The sequence below is a fragment of the Leopardus geoffroyi genome, chromosome A3, assembly GCF_018350155.1.
Source record: "Leopardus geoffroyi isolate Oge1 chromosome A3, O.geoffroyi_Oge1_pat1.0, whole genome shotgun sequence".
NCBI classification, from domain to species: domain Eukaryota; kingdom Metazoa; phylum Chordata; class Mammalia; order Carnivora; family Felidae; genus Leopardus; species Leopardus geoffroyi.
In genome coordinates this window covers 85,817,019-85,836,670 of record NC_059336.1, presented here as the reverse complement: position 1 = coordinate 85,836,670, position 19,652 = coordinate 85,817,019, and the positions used below count along the sequence as shown (strand labels likewise).

At 37.7% G+C, this 19,652-nt stretch overlaps 1 protein-coding gene across 2 annotated transcripts in view; it reads right to left on the bottom strand.

Annotated features, from left to right (window-relative positions):
* Positions 1–13,442: 13,442 nt before the first annotated feature.
* APLF (aprataxin and PNKP like factor) overlaps positions 13,443–19,652 on the bottom strand; it is an 85,026-nt gene continuing 78,816 nt past the window's right edge. The window contains exon 10 of one of the 2 annotated variants that reach the window (XM_045446293.1): positions 13,443–13,957. In XM_045446293.1, the coding sequence (XP_045302249.1) occupies positions 13,752–13,957 (206 nt within the window). In that variant the 3' untranslated portion in view covers positions 13,443–13,751. The remainder of the gene's footprint in view (positions 13,958–19,652) is intronic. The other variant, XM_045446294.1, reaches the window with a different exon arrangement.

The window sequence follows — 19,652 nt, the reverse complement described above, 5'->3', positions numbered from 1 at the left end:
CGTCTCTTAAAAGTGGACTCCTATCATTTCCAGCAGGTGAGACTGAAGAATAAAGTCAACACTTTCAGTGACAAACATTAAAAAAAAAAAAAAAAAGAAAAGCAAAGCAAAGCAAAGCAAAGCAAAGCAAAGCAAAGAAAAGAAAAGAAAAGAAAAGAAAAGAAAAGAAAAGAAAAGAATTCTAACTCCCAAGGGATCTCGGACAAGCAGATCCCCAGGAATCATCTCTCTTTGGGCTAGTTTCTTGGATGGCAGTGGAAGCTAAATTAAGTTTGGTTAGTTGGTTAAAGGAATCGAATTAAACATTAATTACATTAATTATCGATCGCTACATAAAAATTACCCTGATTTAGCAGCTTAAAGCAACAACACTGAGACACTGAAGTGCTCCAGAACCTAAAATGCTTACCACAGACCCTGGCGGCTCTCAACAGCGACAATCGCACTCATCCATCATCTGTGTTCCCACCAGTGCGCAGGTGCAAGAGGGGCGGTGAGGAGTCTTGGACAGAGCACAAGCCTTGGAATCAGTTCCTATGCTGCCATTTATTAGCTGTACTTTCAACTTGCACTGCAGGCATGGGAGGGGCACTTGGCTTCTGTCAGAGGTATTTGAGAAAGTAAGAGGATGCAGAACAGAGGTATTTGAAATCCTCTACATGCAATGAGTACCGAACAAGCCCTAGAAATACAATGCACCATCCAGTAAACATAGACAACAATACCATGTTATAATCATCGAACTTGCTAAGAGACCGGAACTTAATTATTCCAACTGCTGAAAAGAAAGGATAATTACGTGATGTGATAGAGGTGCTAATTATTGCTACAATGACAATCATATTACAATATATAAATATATCAAATTAACATGCTGTACACCTTAAATTTACACCATGTTATATGTCAAATATATTTTAAATATATGTCAAATATATTTTAAATATATGTCAAATAAAAAAAAGTAGGTAAAATTTAAAAGCTAGACAAATCTAGTTATGTAATCATCTAGAGAACCCCAAGGATTATAGACAAAAATACACCTTAACAAGGCTGGAGGGAAAAACCATTTTAGAACCAGGGAATGCAAAGTCAAATGTCTGCCTGGAATGCAGTGTAAATAAGTGAAGCCTCAAAGGGCAGATAAAACCAGACCTGAAAGTCATCTAACTTCTTCAGCTTTTCTGGTGGGAGTGGAAGTCTTCAGTGCTTCTGTTCATGCTGGCTACTTGGTGAAGCAGCCAGCCAGTGGTGCCATGGCCCCAATGCCGTGGCCTGTGAGATGCTCCAAGCTTCCCAGACAGCAGCTAACAGGGTTCCTGGGAAACATGGGAAATGATAGGATAGGAGCTGGGAGCAGAGGCTGAGCTGCCCTGCCAGAGCATATAGAGGAGACTGAATGCTTGTGCTACAGTGCTTTGATCATTTCGTGTGTAAATCTGGATTTGTGCACTTAGTTTTAATGTTTGTGCATTATACGGAATAATTATGTTATTTAAAATGGTGTTTTGGGATAATCAGTCTGTTATGGATATGGAATGACAGAAGGACATACGAAAGTCAGAGAGATTTATTATACTCACAGGTCCTAAAAGAGAAAGGCACAGTGCTCCATGAAGGGGGCCACAGACAGGAGTGTCTAGGGAATGGGCTCAACCAAGCAAGTGGGGAGCCAAGAGAGAGTGAGGACATGTGGACAAGTGACTTTATTGGGGTCAAGGTGAAGTACACAAGCAAAAGGCATGAGGGGATTTCATCAATGCAACTGAATGCCATAGGTCACAGGGAGGGCAAGAAGGGGAACCTGTGGCAGAGACCAGTGCTATCATGCTGGTGCAACTGGTCACCTGGGCAGGCTGCCCTCAGCCAGTTTGTGTAATGTTAAGGCATCAGAAAAATATGAAGTTTTAAAAATTTACAATAAAGGTTAAAAAAAAAACAGTGTGCAATCATCCTCTTGGTAGAAATGAACTTACAGAAAGGAAAGTACTAATTCTCATTTTTTTAAAGGGAAGTTGATGATACATGTCCACTCTGGGGTTCACGGTGATATCACTGACCACACAAAAACAAGAAGATACACATCTGCCAGAAAGCGTCAGCATCTGCTATGAGAATTAGAAATTATTTTAAGAAGACTGTGGAATTTTCTGTCTGAATGCAGAAGGTGCATTTAGTTACATTCTGTGAAGTAGGACTTTCCATTTAGATCAAATGACCATTCTTTTAAGTTAATTAACTCTGCTTTAGTTCAGTTCTTTTGGTCTGTACAAACAAATGAAGCAATAGCCATTAGTGTTCTGGCTCCATTTATAAAAGAAAAATTCTATATAAACATTTTATATTGGTGTCTTCAAATGATTCTAATTAAAAGTCAGTTGAGCTGATTCCAATAATGGTTTGATCAGTTTTTTTCAATACTTACAAACTCATAGTAAAACTTGAGGAAGTTCATTCTGGTAGACATTTGACATTATAGTAAATGCTATTATAAATCCAAGTAGTAAGTTCAACATTGATGATAAAATTATTTGGGGTGTGTGTGTATGTGTGTGTGTATTGATAATCAGAACTTCAATGCAGCACAGTATTGTGATAAAAACGATGTTCTTATTAAATAAAGAAACTTATGGAGCAGAATTCTATCTCTAGAATTAGTTTTGTTGCATGTATAATTCATAGTTCTCAAACTTCAATATTTTATAAAACCACATAGACACTATAGTTGTCAACATTTATAAACATTATAAATATACACAGAATAACAAAATTTTAAAATTAATTTACTGTTAAATACAAAAATAATCCCTTTAGTTTGGTAGAATTTCTCTGTTTACTTCCTGTTATCAATCAGATTTTAGAAATGTCTGTGCCTTTGAAAAACAATTTTGTCAATTGAAGTGTCTTACAATTACATAAAACCTTTTTAATAGGCCCTCTAAACTTTGGCTGCATTTTGAGCATAAACATTTCAGAGCTTCAGTTAAAGTATTCAATACTGTAACACCAAAACAACTTAACTTTTAAAGCTTTTAGAAAATTGGATTTATCGAAAACAAAGCCTATAGGCAGAAATGTTGAAATTTATCCCTATAAAAGCTAGAGGATCTAAAAAACTTATATAGGAGCTTTAATTGATATTCTCTAATTGTGCTTTGGAACATCTCCACTTGTGAGAAGAATTTCTTTTCTTAAATTGTGATAAATTACATATAATATTTACCATCTTAGCCATTTTCAAGTGTACATTTCAGTAATGTCAAATACCTTCACGTTGTTTTGCAAACAATCTTCAGAACTTTTTCATCTCGCAAAACTGAAACTCTACACCCATAAAACAACAATTGTTTATTTCCCACCTCTTCCCAGCTCCTGGCAAGCACCATTCTGCTGTCTGTCTCTATGAATTTGACTAGTCTACTCCCTCATAGAAGTGGAATCTTACAGTATTTGTCTTTTTGTGACTAGCTTATTTCACTCAGCACAATGTCTTCAAGGCTCATCCATGTGGTAGCAGGTGTCAGAATTTCCTTCTGTTTTAAGTTGAATAATATTCCGTTGTCCATAATACATTTTGTTTATCCATTTATCTGTCAGTGGACCTTTGGGTTGCTTCCACCTTTTGCCTATTGTGCATAATAATGCTGCCATGAAAATGTCTTTGAGACCCTGCTTTCAATCTTTGGGGCAGATACCCAGAAGTGAAACTGATGGATCATATGGTAATTCTATTTTTAATTTTTGGGGAACCACCATGATGGTTTCAACAGCAGCTGTACCATTTTACATTCCCACCAAACAGTGCATTAGGTTCCAATTTCTCCGTGTCCTGACCAACACTTATTTTCTAGGTTTTGTTGTTGTTGGTTTTTGAAAGTAGCCACCCTAATTGGTGTGAGGCAATGTTTTCCTGTGGTTTTGATTTGCATTTTACTAGTGATCACAGATATCGAGCATCTTTTCATATCCTTGTTGGCCATTTGTAAATCTTCTTTGGAGAAACGTCTATCCACGTCCTTTGCACATATTTTAACCATGTTATTTGCTTTTTCTGTTAGAATTGTAGAGGTTCTTTATATATTCTGGGTATTCGCTTCTTATTAGATATAGGATTAACAATTATTTTCTCTCATTTTACAGGGTGACTTTTCACTGTGTTGGCTATGTCCTTTGACATGCAGAAGCTTTACATTTTTGGGTAGCCCAATTTCTCCAGTTTTTACTTTTGTTTTCTGTGCAGTTCCCCACCTGCTTGGTTGAGCGCACCCCTTTGGCACTCCTCCCCAGGCGGCCCCCTGCATGGAACGGAGCTGCTGCATCACCCAGTCTTCCCCAGTAGAGGGGGATAGAGAGCAACAAGGAAACAAGAAAAGGGCCAGTGAAGAAAGGCAAGAAAATCAAGGCTACAACTTGACAGACTTATTTGTTCATGTGAACCAGCATCAACAAAGACCTTAACATAATATGAAAAATCGAGGGGGTTCAAAAGAAATAGGTTTTGGAGGCTCTTGAGAGCAGCGATCAGCTACAGCCTTCATTCATTCCATCAGAAACAAACATGCCCCCTTTGGGGTGACACATGCACAGAGAGACAAAGCTGGGCACTAATTACAGTGGGGCTGTAACTACCAGGCATCCTGCAAAAGTCCGCTGTGAAGTGGAATGTAGAAATAACACAGGTAATCAGATCCACGGATTGCTAGGCTGATGCAAACACATTATTCTCTTCAAATTAAAGCACTTTATTCATGTCCAGAGCTTGAAAATCCATTTCTCAGTAAAGGTCAAGGAACACAAACACAGCTTGAATTTAATTAGTAAGCCAGCTGTCAGTCACTGGCAGTGACAGAGGCAGGAAGACATTTTGAAGCAGGAAATGAGCTAACATTAACATGACAAGGTCCTTGCATCTTTAATCATGAACTCCTCTTTTGGAAATACTTTATCACGAAAGAATGACACCATTTGGCATGTATTTTCTCTCCTGATTTATTTCCTGAGTTCTCATTCTTCTAAATAGCAAATCTAGCAAATAAGAATTTAGTTCACTGAAAGGGGGGATTCAATACAGCTGGTCCTTGTATTAATATGCTGTCATTGATTATCCATTCTAAAGTAGTGCCCTGAAGCAAGATCAAAGCAGGAGATAAAAATCAGACCACTTGGCACTTTGTTTTGTTTATAAATTTAGGTGTGAGAGAGTTGGTCCAGGCATCAGGTGAACTGGTTCTATCCTTGAACCCACCACTACTAACTCGGGGCAGCTTCAGAAGGTAGAAGGGACTCGGTAGGTTGGAAGGGAGTTCTTGAACTATTGATGTAGAGTAAATGTGGAGAAGGCCTCAGTCACCTGCCATCCCCCTTAGAACCACCGCTGCTACTAATTTTTACTCTGCAACTTTGGAGAATTCACTTAAACTCTCTAATCTTTAATTTACCAATTGCAAAGCAGGAGTAGGATACTCAAAAAGGGAATTACTAGTGATGGTCTGAAGGTGGTGACTGCTATGGGTGACTTCTCTGTTGTTCTTTCCGCTTGTCTATTTTCTGTGATTTTTTTTTAAGTTTTATTTATTTATTTTGAAAGAGAGTGAGCAGGGGGGATGGTGGGCAGAGAGAAAGAGAGGAAGAGAGAGAATCCCAAGCAGGCTAAACTCTGTCAGCATGGTTTGTCAACTCACAAACCATGAGATCATAACCTGAGCTGAAATCAAGATTCAGATGCTTAACTGGCTAGCCACCCAGGCACCCCTGATTTTTTGGAGAAAAAAACACTAAGGGCTGTAATTCATTATGAAACATTAAATAAATACAAATCTGAGTACCTAGAGATACTACTGCTACTACTACTAAATAGGTATTTTTAAAAAGCAAAAGAAAGAAAGGAAAAGCTCATTTCCACTAACTTCTTACTTTGGAAATTTAAAGAAACACTTATTCTGCCTTTGGAGAAGAACTATATTTCATCTCCAGTACATGAGAAAAATTTCTTCTTTATAGTAGGATACCAGCTACTACATGGGAAAGGAATGAGAGAATTAGGAAATAACCATTATCTAACCCTCCAGTGTAATAATTGATTCAGGTAAGGATCATCAATAGATCCTGAAAAGCCTCCTCCCACAGATAATTTACACATGAGAAAACATAACTTTATAAAGGAGATGTCAGGTGCCACCCACCAATAGTGGGATGGCCTGACATGTGCTTCAATGTTCTTGCCAAAAATGTTTTACTGAATTTAATCAAGCTTTGAATTTAACTCCCAGGATACAAAAAATAGTGGATAGAGGAACATGGTAAATGACACCACAATAAGATAACCAGATAAATTCAAAATGAGGGGCATTCTACCTTGTCTCTTCTAAAAAGACAGTATTCTAAAAAGATAGGTGGGGACCACTCTGGAACTAGCATAAAGAATCTTAACTACCACATGTAATGCATGAATCTTGATTCGATCCTTGTGAGAAAAAAAAAAGAAAAGAAAAGAAAAACAGCTATAAAAGATATATTTAGACTATTGGAGAAATTTGAATATGAACTAAATTTGAATATTAGGTGATATTAGGAAATCATTGTTAATTTTCTCAGCTATGATAACAGTATTTGGACTGTGAGGGAGAATGTTCTCAGTTGTAGGAGATATACACTGAGGTATTTATAGTGGAAGTGGCATAATAAATTTAGCTTATTTTCTAATGGCTTTGTTTATACACATATACACACACACAGAATAATGCAAATATGGTAAAAATGTTAATTTTGAATTTAGTTGGTGAGTATCCAAATACTCATCATACTATTATTTCAACTTTCTGCATTTTTGAGATTTTCCTTTAAAAATATTAGAACAATTTAAAGGAAAAGGAACATGGGGATGATTTCTTAAAAGATTTCTTTAAAAAAAAGATTTCTTAAAAGGAAGTGTTGAATAGCTCTATCTTAGTTAATCTGAAAAGAATCCTATGTTAGCAAATATTATTTCGAGTTGACCTCATCCTTTTAAATTTTTTATTTTGTGTTTTATAGTGTATATATTAATATAGTGGCACATATAAATTTGTTATATAAGGATTTACATAAATACTTCACATTTACGTAAATCCTTGATATAAAGAAATATGCATGCTCAAAATTTCTTGCTCATGTACTGTGCATCAGTAATATTTGGAGACTACTGCCATGCCTATAATTTCTCATGTTTCCAGGTCAACTTTTAAACTGCTACCAAGGTAGGTAAAATAATCCCATTGCAGATTTACCGAGCAGAGAGGATGTAAGCAAAGTGATTAGGATTTGCTACAGAGGCTTCCATCAGGATTGAGTGCATTTTGGCGGTGGGGGGGGGGGCACTTAAACATCAGAAGTTATCATTGTGGCTGTGCCAAGATTAAGTAAAGATGGAGAGAGCTCTCTAGACTGCATTTCTCTGCCTTCCAAGACTTTCACTTTGTCTAGGAAAAATTTGGAATCTATGAAATGTAATCAAGATATCTCCCACAACACAGTTCCCCTGGCCTCAGCCTCTGGCTGCAGTGTTCCCTGGAATGAAGACTGCACAATGATCTTCGGGGGGGAGGGGGGGAAGTAACAAGTTGCAGTGGCAAGCAGATACATCCTCACTCCTAACAGTGTCCTCCAACCCTCACATCCTACAATGAGGAGGACAGCTTGGTGTTGGGAGGAAGCTGGAATGGGGCAAGATTGGATGATGCTGTCCTGGAGGTTTCTGTGATCTATGTGAGACAAATTTGGGTGTCACATTGCTGGTTACCATGTGGCTCTTGGGGTAAAAAACTCCCAACTGAGGATCACCTGGGTGTCTCAGTCGGTTAAGCATCTGACTCTTGGTTTCAGCTCAAGTCATGATCTCACAGTTTGTGGGTTCAAGCTCCACATCAGGCTCCAAGCTGACAGTACAGAGCCTGCTTGGGAGTCGCTCTCTCTTCCTCTCTCTCCCCCTCCCCCTGCTCTCTCTGTCTCAAAATAGATAAACACACACACACACACACACACACACAGACACACACAGACACACAGACACACACACACACACACACACACACTCCTGAGTGGCCACCAGCAGACTTTTTTCTTTCATGGGAGTCCAGGTTGCAGATGCTCAGACTGTGGAGAGTGTTTTAGCAAATTGGAGGCGGGAGGAGAAAGAAAGGGAGCAGGGGATTGCCTGGAGGTCAGAAGATGTCATTCTCCTCCTAAAATATCCTCAAGAGATTTCCATAGCCAACAGCAGCCTTTCCCAAATGGAATTCTGATTTTATAGGATGTTTATTAGGTGAGGCTCAAAAAGGAGTAGAGTGGTGATAGAAGTTTGTGAAATGCTGGATTAAATGTGCTTCTCACTGGGAGACATGGCATAGCCTTGTATAAGCAAATTTGCACCGTGAATCTTCAAAATTGGGTTTATAGTATTTATGGCTTCTGAAGCTTATATAAACATGATTTTTTTTTTCCCTAGAGCATCCTGGAAATTCTAGAAAATTCATTCACTCTTTCATTCAACAAATATGTGTTGAGTAGCTGTACCCATGGCAGACATTGTTCTTGGCACTGAAGATGCAGAGATAAACAAGACAATGTTCTCTTCCAAATGGAACTTATATTCTAGTGGGATGACAGCAAATAAACAAACAACTGGGACAATGAAGGCAGTATAATAGGTGCTATGAAAATAAAACAGGAAAAAGAGACAGTGGGGTTGGGGCTTGAGGTAGTGGCTATTTTAGATCGGTAGTCAGAGAAGGCTCCCTGTGGAGTGATATTTGAGTAGAGGCCAAGAGTGAATGGCAGTGGCCATGTGAAGATGTAGAGGAAGAGTATTCCCAACAGAGGTACCTGGTACAAAGGCCACAGGGCAGGAGGGGGAGCTTGGGGAATTCCAGAAACATGAGTCTTAAGGTAGAATGAGCAAGATGGGGAGGAAGGACAGGAGACCAGGAAGGGTAAGAGACCTCTCCCTTTAGTAGAGGTAGGCAGGAGCCCATCATGAAGGAGCATGTCATGAGAATGTTCAGGGAAGAGGTGATCATTTAGGAGACTTTACGTATCACAGACTGTGAGTTACAGAGGGCAAGTTCCTGACATTTCTCTTCTCTAATTCCTTCAATGAATCTTATCTTTCTACTCCTTAAATAGTGAACTCAAGCTCTTGTTCCCAAATCTCTTTTCCCTAATATCACCCACTCCTTTAGTGACTGTGGTGGCCAGGACTAGTCTTCACTCTATCTGGTTCTCATCTTTTCTGGGCACCCCTTTCAGTGGGCAGGGCCATGTGACTACTTCTGACCAATGGTCTAAGAGCAGGAGTAATGAGTTCACTTTCAGCCTGCAGCATTTGATTAGCAGGGCACAAGCCTCAACTTCCTCTATTCCCCTTGCAGTCGTGGTTAAGACAGTTTCAGGTTCCAGATGGTACAACTACAAGATGATGGAGGCTCTGAAAGCCTGGGCTACCAAGTTGCCACATGGAAGTCCATGCTCTGGAGAGTCACCCAACATAGGAAATCTGGGCATAAGAAAATGCACCTTTTGTTAAAGCACAGAGATTTTAGGATTATCCCACCATAACTGAATGGTACACTGATATAATTGAGTGGCTCTCAAAATTTTGAGCCTTAGGACTTCTTTTACTCATAAAGATTAGTAAGGACCCCAAAGAGCTTTTGTTTATGAGGGTCATACCTATAGTTATATATCATTTTGGAAATTATAATTGAGAACTTTAAAACATTTACTAATTCATTTGAAAATAACAAACCTATTTATTTTGTATTTTATGAAATGTATTTTATGAAAATGTGTTTTATGAAATGTATTGTATGTATTTTATGAAAAACAATTAGGTTTTTTAATTTATTAAGATGAGTGGCAATGTTTTACACTTTTGTAAATCTCTCTAATGCCTTAAGAGCATTATATGATATTACATGACTAACAATACCATGATAACAGTTTTTAAAGCTTTGGGAAGCTATCAAGCTCATAGTGACAAATATAGATTTTCCAAATTTCTAATTTTTGCTTGAAAGCTTATATTTTACAATTAAAACCAATACTGTTGGTTGTTTTCCTTGAAAAACAGGCCCACTTAGTACATTTTTGAGGAAATGTCTGTCAAATACTCAAGTTTGAATAACTGTAGCATATCTGCCTATAATTCTTTCAAGTAAAAATTGTTTTCCATGAAAAAATCTACCAACTCAGCTTGCAACTCCATCATACAAAGGCTTTTCCTCAAGATTGAGACTATATTTCAATATGCAGCAAGACAAGATGCTTAAATTATAATCCAGCATGCCCTTCTCTGACTAGTCGCATTCTGTTGTTTTTTGGGTAATTGTCTCACTGCCTCTGTAAGCTCTGTGACTGTAGACCCCATGGTCTTTTTCTCCCTTGTAACCTCCATATTATTCAGTAGTCATTACTGAGTGAGTATATTCTATCTTTCCGAGTAGACCAATGGTAAGCACATTGAAATAGGGATTCTATGCTATTCTTCTTTGAATCACCAACACCTAAGACAGGGTGTTGGGCCCAACAGAACACAACTGCGGTTCTTTATGATACTAAAGTTTATTATGTACATTATATTAGGATAGCCAGTAATAATGCCAGCAGTAATGAATCTTTATTTTTTTTCAATATCTATTGTAGAGGAGCTGAGTATGGTTGCAGATTGGCAGAAGCACGCACACACACACACACACCCATTAGAGATTCCTACTCAAGAAAGAGAACTTTATAGGAACAACGTGGTCCCACAGAGCAGGGTTGGATGCAGGATGTCAGTATGCATTTCCTCCCACCATGGGGTATGTTGGTGACACTGAACTCTGCACACATCAACTGGAAGAAAGTCATCGCCCATTTATTCTCAGCTTTATGTCATCATTCTGGAAAATTATGCTCACAATCTATTTGCTCTCACTACATGTAATGAATGCTTACAACCACTAGGATCTTCTAGTTCTAGAAACCAATAGTATCAACAAGGCCATCCTCTACCTGGGGCAAAAACAGAATCAGTGTCCAGGGGTCACTGAAAATCTTCATGTCTCAGCTTCCCAAGGTCCCAGAAATACCCCACCCCCACCAAGAAATCAACAAAAAACATTTGCTTTTAGAATTAAGCACGTTGGTGAGAAATGTATAATGTGAGACACAGATATAGTTTAAATTCTGTGAACCCACATGACAGAGAGGGTTGGCTCCTATACACTGTTTGGGACAGCAATTATTTATTTATTTACTTATTTATTTAAAAATTTTTAATGTTTATTTATTTTTGCAAAAGATAGAGACAGAGCACAAACAGGAGAGGGATGGTAAGAAAGGGAGACACAGAATCCAAAGCAGGCTCTAGGCTCCAAGCTGTCAGCACAGAGCCTAACATGGGGCTCGAACTCACGAACCGCGAGATCATGACCTGAGCCAAAGTCTGACGCTTAACCGACTGAGCCACCCAGAAGCCCTGGGACAGCAATTACTTTTAAAGAACCAAGTTTTTGTTAACATTGCTCTTGCTCCTGAGCCCACTGACAAGCTAATGTCATCAGTTTTCCCTCTATTTTGTAAATCACAAATTTAAATATAATCCAATTGTGAGTGTCAAATTTACACCACACTCTAGTCAACTGAGTTATAGATAGAGAGAGAGACAGAGAGAGAGATATGTTATACTCAATAGTGTCTTCAGGATGAGTAGGTAAGCCACATCAAATTATCCTTAAAAAACAGCTACCATGAGCTACTACACTATTGCCAAGAACACATTCTGACATTAATGCTTTCTTCTTTCTGAAAGACTAGTGTCACCTCTTACATTCTCTTTTTATAGCAGCTTTATTGAAATATATAAACCCCATACCATAAAATCCACTTTTGAAAGTGTACAATTTGGTGGGTTTTAGTATATTTATAGAATTGTGCAACCATCGACACTAACTTTAGAGCATTTTTAACAACCATAAAGAGACCCTGTACCCATTAGCAGTCACCCTCTGTCCCCACCTCCTCCAGCCCCTGGCAACCACTCATCTACTTTCCATGGATTTGCCTGTTTGGGGTATTTCATACAAACGAGTTCATATAATATGTGGCCTTTTTTGTCTGGCTTCTTCCAATTAGCACAACATTTTCAGGTATGTTATAGCATGTATCAATCCTTCAGTTCTTTTTCATAGCCAAACAATATTCCACTATAGGGATATGCCACATTTTGTTCATCCATTCATTAGCTGATGAGCATTTAAGTGTTTCCATTTTTTGACCATTATAAATAATGCCTCTGTGGACATTGCGTACAAGTTTTTATGTGAACACGTTCTCAATTCCTTTGGGATTTATCTATGAGTGGATTAAAAAACACTTTAAGGATTGAGTCAATGCAGGGATGAGAATAAGTCAAAAGGTTTTTTTTCACAGATCTGTCAAGCTCCCGAGACTAAAGGGACATTAGAAGGGAAAAATGAGTTATTAAATAACAAAGGCAAAGTCAGAATAATAGGTAATAATAGCCTAAAGAAACATTTATCTTGTCCTGGTCAGTTTAAATTAATTTTAATATTAAACACTAAGAGCAATTATAAATCTGTCTTGCTTTTTTAAGATATAAATTTCTAGGTTCTTTTAGAATAGAAAATATTAGTATTTAACAAGGATACTTTTGGTTTAGTAATTTATGATTTCAATACTATGCCTACTGCCATGTTCGGATACCCAACTGCTATTAAAGATTCTAAACTGTATTTCAAAAATTCTAAGTCACCTAAAATGAAGAGTACTACAGGGCTTAAAGTTGTTTGAGAACAGAGATATACTTCATAAAACTGGAGAATAAAGGGGTTCTTCTTGAAATAAAAGGCCAGAATCTTGAACACTAGCAGACAACTTGCTGCTTTCATCTGAGGAAAAAGAACTAACGTTATTTGAGAAAATTATGGTTAAAAATCATTTCTATATCTTTTAATGTAATGAAAGAACATTGAGAGTTAAAATAATCAGGCAGGACTTCAGGTTTGAAAAAAAACCCAAAACTGTCAAATCCTTTGGGTTTTTCTACTTTCAAGTTCAGACATACAGTAAATTACAGATATGGGGGACAAAATAACATTCTCTGCATGGTGAACATTTCGATAGTCTAGTTGAATCTATTTTCAGTATCCATTTGGTACTAATTTCCCCAAGTTTCAAAGCATAAAAGTAGTAAATGAAATTGTAAAGCTCATATCCAGGGTACTAGAAAAAATAACAGCCATTATATGATGGCTGTCACTTTTTAAAGCCTGGTTCTGCTTGAAGAATTACTGCAATAGCAATGAAAGAGGCATGCTTTCCCACCCATGATGTAATTTGCCTAGTTATGCTTGCCTAGTATTCTATAAAGATAGAATCTTTGGAAAAAAGAAACAAGGCCAAACTTTGTGCAACCTATGGCTTTTACTTTTTATTACCAACACACAAAGTAAATGAAAAAAATATCAATTGTTTCTCTTTAACTCTCTGCTTCCTATTTCCAGATGCTTTAAATAGGATAGAAAAAGCAAGGCAACAAAACAAATTCCATCCACTGCATGAAGGTTGACCTATCAATGTTTCATTTGCAAAGAGTCAATAATAAAGTCATAACTATAAAAAGACGGAAAACAATTATCGCTTAAGTGCCTCCTTAGTTCCTGAATGTTTTCCAGAAAGAACAATATGAGCCATATATTAGCACAGAAAAAAGGTTACTTTTTCCTTTTAATAAATTTTTTTGCTTCTTTCAAAAGCTCTTCCATATCTTCCTTCTCTTGGTCTTCCTGCCCTGGTTCCCAGTCAGAATCTTCATCTGTTGGCTCATATTCTTCTTCCTCATCATCTAGAAAACGGTCATTGAGGTCATACTCATTGGATTGCCCAACATTATCACTATCTTCATCTGATATGCTCCTCACTGGAAAAAAAAAAAAAAATTTTTTTTCGGTACACAACAGATCAATCACCACTCAAACCTGAGAGTAGAGATATCTAACTATAAAATGTCTTTCTCTGACAAGAAGTATTGTTACTTAAGACATTGCTAACCACCACAAATTTCTAGAAAGAGGGCTAAAATTATTCTTCGTTAGAATTCTAGCTTCTTAAAAAACATTTGTTTAATTCTAACTCTTCCTACCAAGAGGACCCTGAAACTAAAATGTCCTGTGAGGGCACCTGGGTGGCTCAGTCAGTTGAGCGTCCGACTTTGGCTCAGGTCATGATCTCACAGTTCGTGGGTTCAAGCTCCACCTTGGGCTCTGTGATGACAGCTCAGAGCCTGGAGGCTGCTTCAGATTCTATGTCTCCCTCTTTCTCTGCCCCTTCCCCACTTGCACTCTGTCTCTCTCAATAAACATTAAAAAATTAAAAAATAAATTAAAAAAACTTTAAATGTCCTGTGAGATTCCTAATAATGGTTCCTTAATAATATAATCAAGCGTGCCTGGGTGACTCAGTCAGTTACGTGCCTGACTCTTGATTTCGGCTCAGGCCATGATCTTATGGTTCGTGAGTTCGAACCTTGCACTGGGCTCCATGCTACCTGGATTCTCTCTCCTTCTCTCTGCCTTTCCCCTACTCTCTCTCTCTCTCAAAATAAATAAGTAAATAAAATAATAATATCATAATCATATTTATGCTCTCCTACCCTCTGGGGCAGTAGAATGTATTTTTGTCCCAGTTATTTACTATCCATCCCTGTCATATGATTATATTTAACCACCCCACTGACATCAGACTTGGCCAAAGAAAAGTAGGTGGAAATGGAGAAGCTTTAAGAGCCTTTCTGTAGTTTCTGCTGCAGCCATCTTCCCTCTGCTACAGTCTCCCTCATCCTAGATACAGGCTGATCCTTTAGCTCCGCTTCCAGGATGAGAACACACATGCGACACACGAAGGAGAAATACACCTATTTATTGTTGTGAGGCGCTGAAATTTGGGGACTGTTATCACAGTAAAGCTGGCACAATCTGTGATCAAATGAGAAAATATGAGTCTACACATTTTGTAAAGTTTAGTTTTATACATCTTCCAGTTCATGTGTCAGTGACTGGGATTGCTGAAAATATCAGGATGACTATGGTAACACCATTAGAATTTATAGGTTTCTAAATAATACCAGAATTATAATAGAATTTTTCCATCTCAAAATCCATTTCTTCCCTCATCCCACTTTTTTATTTTCATTGCAAGCAACAGGTTTATTTTAAGATAAGCTCCCTAGGATGATGTGGAGCATTTAAGAAACAAGTAGGAAGATTCTCTCTGGAAATCTATGAATGGCAGAGGACAATCCCTGCGTGAACACCAAATGGAGGAGCTAAAAATATTATTGTTTGTACTTCTGTATATGCTTTACTTCACCTCTTCCTAAAATGTTCACATGCAACAGACAGTTAAAAAACACAAAAAAACACAAAAAAGTAAGGTAATTTATCTGTCCTCTTAACTGCCATAGTCCGGACATTTACATTTTTCTTAATATCGCTATTCATTTCCAGAGAGGATTTGAGCCAGCTTATATTAATGAGGTCATAAAAATACAAATGAAAGTAGAAACTAAGAACACAAAAACCAGAATGTAAACATGTCAACCTTCATTTTTAACATAATTATTATAAATTGAGCATCAGGTTTCTCCCCAAGTTTCTTGGTAGCCAAGGCTAAAAAGGCTACATAATGATTTGCACAGTGCTCATTAGCATAAGAAGCACACCAGTCCCTTAAGGGAAATGTAGCACTGTATTTATTTGTATACATTTCTCATCTCCTGTAAGCATCCTGAGGGCATGTTTTACATCTAGCTAATCTCAACTCCCCATATAACTTTTATGATAGAAAACATTTAAAAAACATTTAGAGGGCAGTTTGCAGATGGCAAAAGGAGGGAGGGAGGAGGGAAGAACATCAATACTCTTCTTGGCCATTCTGCTTTGGAAGTATTTCATATACATAACTAGTGACATCTCAGCAAAGCATTTCCTTTCAGATTCAGAAATTACCCTGAAGATTTATAAGAGAAACATACATAAAGCTGAAACAACTTCAAGTTCTCCTCCTGCTTTATTGGCTGTTCCTCTTCTCTAACATACTCCAGTCTTATATCCTAAATTCCCAAATGTATATCCTAAGCCCTGACCAACACCTGAATTCCAGGCTCCTTTATCTCACTGCCTATATACTCTCTCTACTTGCATAACTAACAGGCATCCAAAACATATTCCCAGAATACAACTCTTGAGGTGCTTCACCCAAATCCTTTCTCTTATCAGTCTTAGTATATGACTTCTCCAACCTTGACCTTCTCCAAGAAATCTTGGAGTCATCCTTGAATATCCCCCACTGAAAACCCAATATCCAATATGTCAAGAGATCCTATTGACTCTGCCATCAAAATCTATCTGCCACTTCTCACTACATCTACTCCACACTCTGGTCCCCATACCATCATCTTCTTTTTTCAACCAGTTCCAATGTTCACCCAACTGGTTTCTGGCATCCACTCTTGTCTATTCTCCACAGAGGAGCCAGAAAACCTTCCAATAGCTTTCTATCTCACTCTGAATTAAAACCAAAGTTCTTACTTATAGGTCCTGGCCTCTATTGCTTCTTGGCCTTTTGGCTAAGATCAAGTGTATAGGTCCTGGCCTTGAGAACCTACACAACTGGCCCACAGCTAGCTTTTCTGATCTCATCTGCCACTCTTCACTTACTCGCTTTGTTTGAGTTCTACCCTTTCTCTACTGCTCCTTGAACAGTACAAGCAGGATCATCTCCAGGGCTTTTGGAGTCACTCTTCCCCTTGACTAGCATGCTCTTCCCTGAGATAATCACCTCTCTTACTCTCTCCTCCAAGTCTCTGCTCTAATATCAAATTTTCAGAGTCTGTTTACCATCCTACCCAAAATGGCACCTGCCTCCCACCACACACACCCTTGTCATTCTGTCTGTCCTCTTACATAACTTTTCTTCTTAGCAGTTATCACTACATGACATCATATAGTTGTTTACATGTACAGTGCCCACCTTTGTAAAATTCTACAAGAGCAAGACTTTGCCTCTATTGTATCCTCAGCTCTTGTAACAGTGCCTAACATATAGAAGACACTTAATATGTATATTTGTTGAATATGTGAATGAACAAATCAACTGCTGAACACCTTTAGTTTTACAGAAATCCTTCATATTATAGCCTACACTTTTATAACTAATCTGTCTATACAATGAATTACAATAAAGACTTTTATTTAAATCCTGCTAATTGAAGGGGCTTTAAGCTTCAATGAACCCTGGAAATCTTTAGCAACTTATTGGGCAGGCTCATTTCTTGAGCAATAGGCCATATTATTTGTTTCCTCAAAAAATTGTTTACATCTATCAAATTGTCATTTACATAAACATTACACTCATATTCTTTTAATAGGAGGTTCAGAATCTAAAAAAAAAAAAAAAAAAAAAAAAAAAAAAAATCTATAACAGAACTCCAAGTAGCTGGTAGTCAAATTTCATCCATTTTACTTCACATGAACAGGTATTTTGTGCTTTAAGTAAAAGCACCTGAAGAGTCAAACTCAGCTCTAGAATCCAGCTCTATGTCCTTTGTTAGTAGTGTCATGTCCATACTTCTTAACAGGGTTTTAAATGCTGACATGTGATTATCTTTCTGGAATCAATTATAATGGACCCTCCTTAGCCAATTAATGCATGACTTTAAATATTCCATAGTGTAGGGGCACCTGGGTGGCTCAGTTGGTTAAGTGTCTGACTCTTGATTTCAGCTCAGGTCATGATCTCATGGTTTGTGAGACAGCCCTGCATCAGGCTCCATACTGACAGCTCAGAGCCCGCTTAGGGTTCTCTATCTCTCCCCTCTCTGCCTCACCACCCCCTCCACTTGCACACATGCTCTCTCTCCCTTTCTCTCAAAATATATAGACATCTAAAAAATAAATAAAAATAAATATTCTACAGTGTAAATGCCATCTAGATGGGCACCTACTTTTTTTTTTTTAATTGCTGAAGGTGTTTTTAGAAAACGTACAGTTTCTGCCTTTCGATGTAACCATGCAGATAGTGAAACTTTACTTATTTGGAAAATGCTCTGAATCAGCACACCTATTGATGTGAATTATTATATGATTTCCTGAATCATGGACATAATCTCAAGAAGCCCGGTTCTTAACTAAACATGGCTACCACCTAACCTAGGAATAAAATGTCTATCTTTACCACACAGTTAGTAAGTTTTTATACAAAAGGGATATGAAGAACACTGAAATCAAGACGGGAAAAAAATTCCATGCATGTGTTCTCTAACTGGGCAAGCTGAAACACAGTATAGTATCTGGATATCTGGATTTAAAGTGATGAAAGTAGTCATGTTCACATAAACCTTGCTAGTAGCACTGTTTGCTATACAGAAATTTCAAAGAAAGCTTCTCATACAAGGAAGCTTGTTGACTAGACAACCAGGCAACATTCGATGAGGAATCCCATCACAGAAGATCCCAAGCCAAGACTCCAGTATTGTCCAGAGAATGCTGTGGTTGGTGAAAAGCTTATTAACATGCTAAACTAAACTAAACTAACAGGACATACAGCAGTAGCTGTTTAACTGTTTACTCTACAACAAAACATAATTTTTTGTAGTGTTATTTTTTGTAGTTAAATTTCCACAGAATTAAATAGCATAATGCCATTTTTGAAAAAATAAGTGCCTATATGTAGCATTTTCTTGTATTACAACTACCTGATTCGAAATATAATTCTTGAGTGTGTCTGAGAAATCAGAAGTGAGCTTGTTTAGGGGCTCCTGGGTGGCTCAGTCAGTTAAGCGTCCGACTTCAGCTCAGGTCATGATCTCATCTCATGGCTTGTGGGTTCGAGCTCCGCGTCGGGCTCTGTGCTGACAGCTCAGAGCCTGGAGCCTGCTTCGGATTCTGTGTCTCTGGCTCTTTCTGTCCCTCCCTACTCACGCTCTGTCTCTCTCTCTCTCTCCAAAACAAATAAATATTAAAAAAAAAAAAAAAAAAAAAAAAAAAAGAAGTGAGGTTGTTTCTTCCAAATCAAGGCGAACTCAGAAGTCATTTTTTCCTCTACCTTCACTTAGAAGCTTCTTGCTGCTAGTTTTCTGTTTTTATGTGATAGGCCATCCCCTTCATTCAACAAAAAGTCTCTTTAAAAAGCAGCATGGTAAGAGAAAGAGGCTAGACAGATGGGAGGGTAGAAGTCCAAAGATCTGGGTCATCAACAAGCCCATAAAAAATGAACAAGTCATTTAACTTAATGGCTTAATGGAATTTATGTTTTTATCTGTGAGTCAATGGATGTTGATTAAATTACTTCAAAAATCATTTCTGAATTCTGATTTTAAAACTGAAGTTCTAATTTTAAGGCCAAAGTAGAAATCTTCATTTTCTCTACAGATCAGTGAGTAATATGAAATGTAGGAATGGACTGACAGCTTGACTGCACAAAGCAGTACAAGAGAAATAGGCTGCCACTTATTTTTAAAAATTGATGGGTAACATCAGACTTCCATGATGGAAAATAACCACCGTTAGGGAAGAAACAAACTCTTAACACGTTTAAAACAACATGGTATTAACTGG